The sequence below is a fragment of the Episyrphus balteatus genome, chromosome 2 (assembly GCF_945859705.1).
Source record: "Episyrphus balteatus chromosome 2, idEpiBalt1.1, whole genome shotgun sequence".
Taxonomy (NCBI): domain Eukaryota; kingdom Metazoa; phylum Arthropoda; class Insecta; order Diptera; family Syrphidae; genus Episyrphus; species Episyrphus balteatus.
The window spans coordinates 9,720,217-9,732,689 of record NC_079135.1 but is presented as its reverse complement, the minus strand read 5'-3'; the positions used below and the strand labels follow the sequence as shown (position 1 = coordinate 9,732,689).

The 12,473-nt window shown below is 32.1% G+C and overlaps 1 protein-coding gene across 3 annotated transcripts in view; it reads right to left on the bottom strand.

Moving 5' to 3' along the window:
• The window catches only part of LOC129912225 (uncharacterized), a 49,953-nt gene extending 44,709 nt beyond the window's left edge, over positions 1 to 5,244 (bottom strand). Inside the window, exon 1 of one of the 3 annotated variants that reach the window (XM_055990369.1) lies at positions 4,255 to 5,244. In XM_055990369.1, the coding sequence (XP_055846344.1) occupies positions 4,255 to 4,632 (378 nt within the window). In that variant the 5' untranslated portion in view covers positions 4,633 to 5,244. The remainder of the gene's footprint in view (positions 1 to 4,254) is intronic. The other 2 variants (XM_055990370.1, XM_055990372.1) reach the window with 2 other exon arrangements.
• Positions 5,245 to 12,473: the final 7,229 nt, after the last annotated feature.

The window sequence follows — 12,473 nt, the reverse complement described above, 5'->3', positions numbered from 1 at the left end:
ATGTACATTTCAAAAAATTAGTGTATATCAAAATAATCTATGGAAAATCCTTTACAAAATAGCATAAAATCGACTCGAAATCTCAAAAAATATTTTTAGAAATCTTAAAAAAATTTTGATAATTCGTTTGGGCCCATAGGAGCTTAATTCCAAGAAAAGTTCTAAAAATAACAAACAATATATGCATGACTGGATTTGCTTAGAAACATTAAAACTTTTTGTATCAAAATTTATTAAATGTTAAGAAGAAACAAATTTACAAAAACCTAAATTGCGATCTTCAAAAGCAAAAAACAACATCTTAAATGAAATTAAGATCCAAAAAAGTATTTTTATTAAGATGCAAATTAAGAAAAAAAATAATTTTTTAATGAAGAAAAAAAAAAACCGGAAATCACTGTTTGAAATAAAGTTGGGATGCCATTTAGTAGCAATTATTAAGAACACCTAAAACCTAAATAAAAAAATCAATGTTCCGTTTTCGAAAATTTGACTCAAAAAAATCAATTATATGTACATAGGTATGCATTTATTTTAAATCCAAAAATGTAGTTTTTGAAAATATACTAAGTTGATTTGTTGGCCTGGTATGATTTTGTGGTTTAACTTGGAACCTTAATCCTCAGAAAATCCAATGTTCACCCTAATCATTAAGATAGCATTCATTTAGTTCTGCCACATAACGACATAATAACCAAACATTTGACAACTCCAATAATATTACATTATTCAGTCCGAATATTGGTAAACTTTAATTAGCAAACAAAACATCTGAATAGAAGCTTGTGTACTGCATCACATTTGTTCTTTTAAACATTCTTTTTTTTTTTAATTTTGGAACAAAATAACATTAATATATTCTCCAACTAAATACTATTAGTTCCTCTCTTCCCTCCCAACAATCGAAAAAAATAAGAATGAATTAAACCATCCCATTGGATTCGCTTGTTTTTCTTCATTTCGTTCCCTGTCCCATTTAAATTAGGACTAACCCAAATATTTGTACAAATTTCCTTCGGCTGTGCCATATATTGCTATGTTCGCCATTGTCGGTTGTCCTCGTCGTCGTCATCATTGCGCCGTTACACCGCATCCTATCTCTTCTCGTTCTCATATACAAAACAAACAAAAGCACACAAAATGTTTTTCACATTTCAATTTTCCTAAAAGTAGAGATTAACCGAGAATGGATTAACAAGAACAACATGGAACATCTAGTACAACAACATCAGTTTCATATACAAACCACCACTAACCAACCACACTATACGACTACGACGAGGACGACGACAAAACAATTACATGATTATGTTTCATAAATTTGCATAAATTTGCAGTTTAGTATCTTTTAGCCTGGCGTTTTCACGAGAGAGAGAGATCTCTACAATAACTACCTACCCCTCCTTCCTTTTGTTTTTTGTTTTTTTTTTTTTTCATTGCATCCCTCTCTGCTTTTATATCGTCCAAACACCATCATAATGGATGAAAGAAAAGACAAAACAAGAATAAAAAAAAATATACCAAAAACCTCCCATAACCACCCTGTATAACAGAGCGCAGCAACCCGATATTTATTCGTGAAACCATTGTGACCTCCTTTAGCTATCAAACAGACAATTGCTGTTGTAGTATTGGTGCATTTTCGAACAATAATAATACAAGAACAATAATGCGATACCGATGAAATGTTTAAGTATAAAATAACAGCTAAAACATAATGACGTCATTCAATAGAAAAAATTATACCGATAAACCTCGGACTATGAGTTTTATTCTAAAGATTCAAATATTTTTTAGCCAACATGCATTGTGAACATGAAGGGAGTAGAAATTTGTTGCAGGACCATATTTTAAAGAATCTTTATCAAAAAATAAATGTTATTTGACTACTTGGTACCCCTGATCATTTACATTCATGTTGTATGATTGCATCTATTCGCTATCGAATGTTTAACGGCATGTGATAAAAACTGGTAAAAATGATACTTCTACTTGTGTGACTGCCTTTTTGATCTGATTTGTTCGGACAAGTTTCAAAATTCGGACTTACGAAAGTGAAATAAGCCCGAATTTTTACGTTCTGTCCAATTTACACAACATGAAAAAGTGTAATTACGTCGATTCGGCATTAATATTGTTTATGAATAATACTTACTCGAAAAAACGTTCTTGAACAAATAAGGCAGAACTCCAAGTCCTTAATTTTGACGGAGCTTTGAGATTAAATTGAATAAAATCAATAAATCAAAAACCAGTATTCCAAAGCAAAATTTAATTTTTTTTGTCTTTATGAACTTTCTACCAAGAAAAATAATTTTTTTTTAAATCATGTGGAATTAAACATATTAGTCCTCATCGAAAGCATTCAATTAAATTGATGAAAACATCGAACGAATTGTATTGTAATCGTTGTTCTAATTTTTGACTGGAAATGTAGGTATAGAGAGACAACAATTTTATTAAACTTTTAATAATATTTCGAGTTTCACAATAATTTCTTATATAATTGGGTAAATACAAGTAAAATAAAAATACAATATTTACCCAAGAAGACCTTAAATATCTTGCCTCAAACATTTTCAAACTTAAGAAGAAATTTTCTGTTGATTTTTTATCAAAAAAAAAATTGCAAGAAAATGATAACAATATAATAGCTATTACACAAAACAAAATGACTTCCATTCCTTTTCTCAAGATAAAATCTAAAATTGTATATAAAAGTTAATAAAATCAAGCTTATAGTGGTCTAATCCTAAAATAAAATCCTTGAAAATGAATAGAATAACAAAGAATAACAAAAAAAAAAAATAGAAATACCGTTAGAAATCCCATTACAAAGGCTTATAACACTTTTGTTAAGAAAAGAAAACAAAAAAACACAAACTTGAATCACACCACCACTACCAATCCGACCTTTCAAGTCAATAAAAAAAAAACGCCATCCAGCCAATCTACCATACATATCTATCTATATCCTTTTTTAGTACAGTTATAGTGAGAAAGAGAGGTAAAAAAAACCGTCTAAACGGTGAAAAAGAAACAGTTAAAGGGGCATTTTAATTGCCTGTTGATGGACATAGACCGACATTATTTTCCTTCTTCTATCTTAATAGTTTCCTTTCGTACATAAAGGTGCCAGTTAAAGTTCATTTCAATGTTTGTTCGTCGTCCTTTTTTTTTATATATTTAATTTTTCTCACACAGAGTATACGAAAAGCTTGCTTGTAATATTTTCTTTTTTTGTTGTTCCTTACGATTCGACACGATATGTATACGGTTTTACGTTGGCCCTTCACAATTGATTTGAAATGAAGAAAAAAGGACGACGGACGCCACCGCTAGTAACAACAGCGGTTCCCAACGATGAATTGTAGTGGTAAATAGCAGCGTCGCTAACATTCGTCGATAAAGATAAGAATTTCCGTTGTCGTTGTCTTGGTTGGTTGTTTCAACAAAAAAAAAAAAGTCGACATTTTTTGTAGTCGTAAAGACACCATCACACAACTACATATATGGCATTGGAACAACCAACAAGGATATAACAAAGGATACCTCAACATGAAATGGACATTAGCCTCATTGAATGAGAAACGATATACGATAAAACTAACGATAAAAATACACAACACTCTTAACAACCTACTACAACACACATACTTGAGGAGGTGTTTAGCGACGTCAAGTATCTGCTGGTTAGTCTTTCTCTAATGGTTTAGTAGCCAGAGAGAGATATTGGGTTGTCGTCTTAAGTGTCCATTTGAAATGTATAATATTTCAGTTCTAAGCGCTCCTAAAAGTATGTCAAATTTCAAGTTGAATTAAGTTTAATTCTGTCAAGATATTCTTAAAGCAGAATTGATGGTCTATGTTTAAAAATGGTTATTGAACTACAAAAGGACCTTGATGATTAAAGGTCCTTTCAGACAAAAAATGATGTTCTATTTTTGCTGCTTAGAAAAAAGTCGAGACAAAAGATTAACAGACAAGAATTTAAAAGGATTTTGCCATTTATCGACATCTTTGGTTATGTTGAACTATTTCTGAAGGATTCTTATAACATTGAAAATCCGTTCAAAGCTCAGAGTTTTCTTCAAGCAAAACAAACAAAAAAAAAATTAACAATGCAATGAATTAATAAAATTTAATTTGCATTTTAAAAGGATCTCGAAGGATCATTGAGCGCAACCTTAAATCCACCTCAATACACACATCTCGTATCCCCATCCAGGCGCGCGATTGCAAGACTTCACTCACCTGCTTGTTGTTGTTGGTGTACTTTTTACAAAGAACATCATCCCAAGTGGCAACATTTTCAGCCTCTTCGGTAAAAACTCGGTTACAAACTTTCACTCGTCGTCGTTGTTGTCGTGATGGCTTTTCCATTGACAATTGACGTTTTTCAATTGAAGTAGCAGTTGGAGAAGGAGCAGATGGTATTATTGGTTGGCATATCCTTTGTAGTTTTTGTTGAATTCCAGATGGTAGTGGCATTTCGTGAGGACTACTGCAACAATCTCGTCGCATTCGTCGTTGAATGTGGGTGTTACTACTGCTATTGGTACTGCATCCAAATGCCACCTTATTGTTGTTCGACGGAGGCTTACATTGATTTCGGAGTGGGAACTTCTGCATCGCTGAACTATGTATGTATGTGGTTGTTGTAGGTACTACTGCTGCTTCGTCGGCTGATGGTGCATTGAGACAATTAAAATCGTATGAATAAAACAAGAGGCAGCCACCATCAACTGACAGCTAAATAATTTAATTGACTTAATTATAGAACAATGCTTGCTTTCTGGTTATTTTTTTTTTTGTGTTTCGAGTTTCGATTTCTTTTTATATTTTTATTGAATTTTTTGTTTTTGTTGTAATTCTCGTTGCTCATCTGTCGGTGTGGTCTGGAACGTGATTTTGGTTCGTAGGTTTTTTCTTTTCTGAATATTATGGCAAGTATGTTTTCCTCATTTTGCGTCAGTTGAAAATTATTGCATGTTTATGTAAACATTACTCGACCCGGAAAGGAGCAAAATATTAAAAAAGTTATTTAATTGAACATGACACGATAGTATGAATTAATTAAGTAGAGACTATTTAGTCCATAATTTTTACATGCACTAAAATGAAGTCTATTGCATTCTCAGGAGAAATTAGCTTGACATTTCATAGATCAGATGAAGATAAAAAAGAGACGATTTTTTGAGTTTAATTTAAAAAAAAAGTCACTGTGGCGTATGTGTAACATATTTTTACTGAATTTGTTACCCTCATAGAAATTGATGAAAGGTTTCTTTTTGCTGTAAAAATGAAGGATCACAAGAGTCTACAAAAATATTTGTGGGTGCTTTTTGGCATCAAATATCATTTGCATTTATTGACGAAAAGTCATGGCGGCTCAAAAATGGCGGACAGAATAAGCGTTTAAATAGCACAATTTTGAAATATCTCCTATTTTTTTTTCTATTTTTCATTTTTTTGGGGTTATATTGTTGCCAACTATTTTTTTTAAGTAAATTAATATTAAAAAAAAAATGGGACGTCATACATTTTTACTTCGAATTTTATATTTTAAAATATTAAAGTCTATATATGTACATACCCCTCAGAATTTTTCATAAACATCAACTGGACTTCATTTTGAGATTTAAATTTTAAAGGGTCACTGTGGCGTATGTGTGTGTGTTTTTTTTTTTAAATTATATAACAAATGTTAAATGTAGCTCGTAGCCAAATACGAGACAATTTTGAAACCGAACAATTACATTTTTCCTGCCTCCCTTGCAACTGCCTATTGATATCAAAATTAACTGGAGGACATTTTTTTAAAGAAACACGTATTAAAGCTTAATTTTCTCAATACAATCTATTTGCGTATTATATTATACGACTGTATTTTGCATTAAAAATAAAAACTTTATGTAAATGCAGGTTAAATGTATTTATCTATCTCAAAAATAAAAACAATAAAGTTTCACATGTTATACCTTCTATAAGACCTCGTTAAGGCTTTCTTTTCGAGCAATCTTTCAATATAAGTCAAAACTTATGAAAAGTTAGAAAAAAGTTCTACCAAAATTCAAATCTCATTCAGTTTATGAAAAAGTACGATAAAATAGGGTCTTCAGAAAGATTTATTTTACAACTTCCAAGCAGTTTCATCAAGAATGTAACGTTTTCTTTTAATCCGTAATTTTTTTTTTTTTAAAGTTCTCTTGGAAAATCTTTAAAAAAGTGGTTTTATTAAATGGTTTTCTTCTTTTGACCACAATACCACACTGCATAAAAACCTTATCTAGGAGTAATTCTTTATTAAGTACTTCTCAAGTTTTTTTAATACTTCCCCATTTTAACCCAAAAAAAAAATCTTTTACATAACCTCCCATACATAAATTCTAATTAGTGCTGCAATGCAGATTGCATTAAAAACTCATTATACTCAACTTAAAATAAAAATATATTACATATTAACACTCTATTTTTTTATATAATCTATGCAGACCAATATCTTAAATTTTCAAGTGTTATTTAAGTGAAAAGTGTGTTGGAAGAAGATTTTTCTGTCTTTGTTTGTTTTGTTCTAAATTTTCAAGTGTCATCAGTTCTTGACACGTAATTATGTCATCGTCATAGATTTCTTCTTCTCTTATTTCTTTTTTTGTTTTCAATTGCTATAAGCATTGTTTGATGTATAGTGTTGTTGTAGAGAGAAGATGTAAATACATAGATAGCCGTTTTATGATATGAATATGATCAAAACATCATGCAAGCAGCATCAGCAGCAGCTAGCAAGTATAATATCCATATCACCGCATGCTTCGATGGTATCTGACTTCTTTTCATAAAAATGTCAGAAGTTATAGAACTTTAATCTTGTTCACCATGATGCTATGCTATGTGTCTGTCTGTATACTCTGATTCTGGAATAAGAGAAAGCACTTCACTCTTGACATCATAATTACAAAAAAAAAAGAAGAAAAAAAAATAAATAAAGAGATGTTGTAGCTGGTAGCTCTCCTAATGTATACCGGGCGATAGAGACACTTGGCGCTTATATCTCAAGTTGATTTTCCTTCATAGTTCTTCTTATTTTATATCGGTCTCGGGCTCTATACTCGTATAAGTTCTTTGCAACATCCTGCCACCTCTCGACTCTCGATTCGATGGGAAGCTGGTGAGAGTGCATCATCAGCAATGCCCTACTATCACCAAGCATAGCTTAAAAATAAAGTCGACTTTTTAGTTTCTTTCCTCTTCTATTGTATTCATTCCTTCTCATTTTTATTTTTTTCTTTCTTATTTGGTTTTTCATTTGGATTTTTTTCTTTCCTCCTTACAGGAAGGACTTTTCTTCCTGGGCTTAGACTACTACGTTAAAGGAGATTGCAAGAAGGACGTTCATTCTTTACTTGTTATTTTAGTTTCCTTGTGATTTTTTAACTTTTTTTTTTGTATACCGCCTTACAAGTTAAAACGCTTAACTGGATCTACTGTGATACACATGACTTGCATAGGGTGTAGTTTTATAAAGGGGATGAGAATGGGGGCTAGAGTATAGTGAGTGAGGCACTTCTCAACAAGGAAAATGTTTATCCTTTCTGCTAAAAGCTTTACTTCTAAAAACAAAAATAAAAACCCAGAGAAGACTTGAGTTGAGTGTGGGTGAATTGAGTGGAAACTATACCCAATCGGCGGAAAATCGAAACAATATAAATTTTGTGCATGCATAAGTCTTTTTTTTTTCGTTTTACTGTGTTTGGTGTACATGTGCATTTTATATGCGGAATCATATGCATGCGTGTGTGTGTATGCAAACGTATGTGTGTGTATGTATTTTTATTGTAAGTATAGATGAGAGTAGGCACTCGATTTTAATTAAAAGTTGACGTAAACAGAGGAAATGAGGCGATAAATCGATAAAGTCGTGCAGTGAATAAGAGTTCGCTTTTCCTGTGTTTTCTTTTCCTGGCAAACTATTTGCTGTGGAGAAATACAATTTCATATCCTTTTTTTTTTTTTATTTTTTTTCTTTTTTTTTCAACTTATTCCTGCTTCATTTTGTTTTTTTTTTTTTTTGTTATCCGCCTTTGCACAGTATGCACATTGCACATTGCAATATACTGAATGAAATGTTAATTATTTCAAAGGAAATTCATAAAGTTTCAAGTTTTGTTTTCTACGGAAGTATATACTTGATTGTTGGGTGCATACTTAAGGTACCATATATCTACCTGGGTGTATGTGTATTTGAAAAGAGAAAATAAAAAACACTTAAGGCGAAATGAAGTTAAAGTAAATCAAGGATATTTTGCTATCATATCATCTAGGTAGAGTTATTTCTTCGTAAAAAGAAGTGCGTATAGTGCTTTTTAGATCTTAAGTATAAGTAGGAACTTGTTAAGAAAATATGCAATTTATTTTTCAATTTTGTACATAAATCAGAAAGAATTATTCTCTTTAGTTGTTGATATCTGTATGAATAACAGGTTAGCTTTTTTTAAGTGCTTTTTATCTTAAAATCTAAGAAATTCTTTTTTAATGATTTTTCCTTCAAGGACACAAGTATCAATTTCCTTGACACTCATTTCTTTTAAATACAATAATCTTAGCTTAAAAGTTCATCGTTGAATTGTGACAGCAAGCTGATATTTGTACGTGAGTAGGAATGCATCGAAAGTAATTTTTTATACTCTCGATCCTGAGCATGGATTTAGACTTCAAATATGCAAAAATTAGTGATCTACTTTTTACTAATTCAAGCATATTACAAAAAATTTGGAAGATAGTACAAAAACGTGTTTTCCCCAAAAAGTTTCCGATATTTTCAGCTTAACGTTTGACATTTCAATTAGTTTGCTTCAGCTACCGCACACAAATCTCCGTAATAATAGCAAAAAAAAAAAAAATTCTTAAGGTTTCAAGGTTTATCTTCCACACGTCGACAACACCGTCTTCGTATGAAAATCTATCCCTCTTACTTTCTATTCTTGAAAAGAAGTGCCAAAAACTCTTGTAGACCAGTGTTCCCCGAATATTTTAGAGTCAAGGAGCCGATTTTAAAAAATCTTGGACTCAGAAATAGCCGCATTAAAAAAATGGCCCAAATTTTATATTATTTTGAAATGAGATTTTTGATTTTTTGATAATTTTTGTAGTAAAATGCTTTGATTTGAAAGGAGCCCAAGTTCAAAATTAAAAGAGCCAAAATCCGATAAGTCGGAAATAAAAATTTTAAGGAGCGAGTGAGAGGTTCAAGGAGCTTGTTTAGCGATAAATATAACAAGGTGCACTTTTTAAACTGATACTGATACTTTTTAAAGTTGATACATAAAATTACTCATCGGAGCTACGAAATATTTTTTAAAAGCGACTTATAAGTTTTAAGTACCTAAGCTTAAATTTTGTATATCAAAATATTAACAATTTTCTTATTTTTGTCCCGCTAACTTCAGTCTTATTTGAGCGGAGTTTTGAAAAACAAAAAAAAAACTGTTGAAGGTTTAAAAACGATGTCTATGGAGTTTAAAAGTATTTCAAAATCTTCAAATTTGGATACCAGCCAAACTTATTGTTTTTTTTTTTTATTTCACTCGCGAGCTACAAATTTTTGGTTTGGTCTGTGTATCTCATATAAAGATTCGAGGTATTGCAATTTTTTCGAAAACGACTCTAACGATTTCGATTAAATTTGGTGTATATAATGGTCTTTCTAACAAAACTGCGTTAGTAGTTTGTCTCTACTTGACTACCCTAAAAATAGTTTTATCTCTCTTACAATACAGTCAAAGTTAAATACATAGTTAAAGAAAGATTTTTAAACATCTCTACCTTATTTTTTATTTTTTTTTGTTATGTGACAAACTTAACTAGAAAATGAAGAACACATATAGACTCGTTCAAAATCATAATGAGTCTATTGAAAATCAGAAAATTATCTTCCACAGCTTGCTATTAATAAACTTCACTATCTTACAACTTTAACCTCTAACCATAGAGTCAAATCCTCGCCTTCCACCCCTTCCCGTTGTCATATCCCTGCATTAACTCGCCTATAAAAAGATCTCCAGCACAGCCCATAAGATTTGCGCCGTATATATGTATGTACTCTCGCCTGATTGTATCACGTTTCATAGCCAATTTCAAAATGTCTCGAAATAGCTGAAAGATATCACTACGACAGCTATTACGCTGGTCTTATAAAAAAAATAAGAAAGAAAAAAAAAAACAAACCAGTCACTACCACACCTCCTCCCCCAACCTCACACCATTTTCATGTTTTCACTCATAAATACACAAATAATAAACTATCTACGAGTATGTATCTTTTCTTGCCGTTACACATATACGTATGGATAAATCCAAGAAATCAATGTCGTCGATAGTTCATTCAGAGTCGACTTGCTGTGGTTTTGTAAAGAAAAGGGGGAGAGGCTATAGGGTAGGTGACATTTTGGGGTTGGTTGTGCGTAAGTGTTATAGCTGGAACACACTCAAACAAAAAAAAATAAAACCCATGGTGGATCGACGACGACGACACGTCTAAATAAATGAACACCATAAATCGTGTATATTTTATGCAACAAAAAAAAAAAAGTATAAATCCTTTTATGCGTTACTATATGCTTATAGGGCCTGCGGCCACCACTTGTCGTTCCTCCTACATCTGCTGTGTGGGTCATGGACGTATTAGCACACATACCCCGGTGCTAGAGCCGCCGGCCTTACATATAGAGTCGACAGCAGCAGCAGCAGCGACACAAGTGCGAGCTATAAGAATTTATTACAATTTCTGCAAAGTTAACCAGAACTCAAGGAGATGATGATGACGAGGACGACTACGAACGACGACGACGATGACGACGAGAGGACGATGAGATGGGGTTGGCTGCAGGGGGTGCACCTGCCAATCACAGAATGTGTGCCTTTGCTTTCATGTCCTTAACAAATTATGTCCCTATTTCTCATGAAGTATAAACACAAACACACACACACACATATAAACAACTCATATTTTCTTCATGTAAACAGGCCAAGTGTATATGAGTATGAGTGTGAGTGAGTGGGTGGATGGGTGGGTTGGAAGTAGAAATTGGAGGCTCGAATATTGTTCACAAGGATATAATACACTTGTGAGTAAATTAAGAAGAAAAATAAAGGAAGGACAAATAATCCTTCAAACTAGTTCGTTTCGTTTTGGTTCGGAGCAGCTTCAGCAGCAGTAGCAGAGAAGCAAACTTATGCATATTTGGAGTATCAGTGTGCTTTGCCTAACCAACAAAATGTGCTCTCTACTACTGTGATGGTGGTTTGGGTTGGCATAAGTACACATTCACATATATTCATTTATATAGAATATCAACCGTTAGCCATAGTTTTTGTGGCCATATTGCTTGACATCCGCTGGCATTTTAATGTGGTCATGTTGCTGGACCGTCAGAGAGTGGTCATGCGGTCTGACGTGAGTGGAAATTTTGTACGGCACGGCACGGCACTGGCACAGCAGTGACGACGACGACGACGGTCGTTGGTAGTGCATACATTGACATTGAGAATAATGTGGTTGCATTTTGCTAGAGAAACTGGTTTTTAGAATTTTCGTTCTAATTTTTTTTTTTGTTTGAAAACCAACTCTAAATCACATATAGAAGCATCATTTAACAGTTGAGAGAGATAGAGGTAACCAGAAAAATAAAAAAATAAACACAAAAAAAAAAACTCAGAATGAATTAGAATGAAGAGAATAAAATAAGAGGAACACTAAATTAGGCTGGGTGTTTAGAATGCACGTCGTCGTAGAGATAGCCTAAATGTTTAAATTTTAGAAATTCCCATATGAGCCATCTGCTGGTTTTTAAATAATTATTATTTAAGCAAAAGTGAGTAGATATATTTTTATGTTTTAAATGTTGAATAAATTGAATATGTATAATATACATTGTATATATTTTATTTGCTGATTTAACGGTTTGAAAACGGATCCATCGAATAATCTATTGAAAATCGTTAAGTTAAAACTCTTTGACAAGCTATTTAAGCACCTGCAAATGGTTATTCTATATTCATTGATGCATAACGATAAAATCTTCAATACTAGAATAGCATTGCCAAGTTGAAGTGATTTTTGAATGAATTCGGATTTGGTAGGCCATATGAGAAAAACGATAGAATTTTCACTAAAATCGTTTCTACTGAAAGATAAAATTGCAACAAAGTATCAAAACGTGACACTTATAGGTTAGATACTATTAATTTTCTAAAACCTCTTTGGAAAATTTAAGAAATGAGCCACTCAGATTTTCAGTACAGACATAGTCAGTAAGTTATTAAACAAACACTATTGAATATTTGTGTGCTACAAAATATCAAATACTACATATGGGTATTGGCATAAAAAAAAAGTTGAAAAATAAAGTTTCTGAGTTCAATTTACTTTACGGCAAAAGCTTTGTGGAATTAAAATGCATTAATTGAAAAAAAGA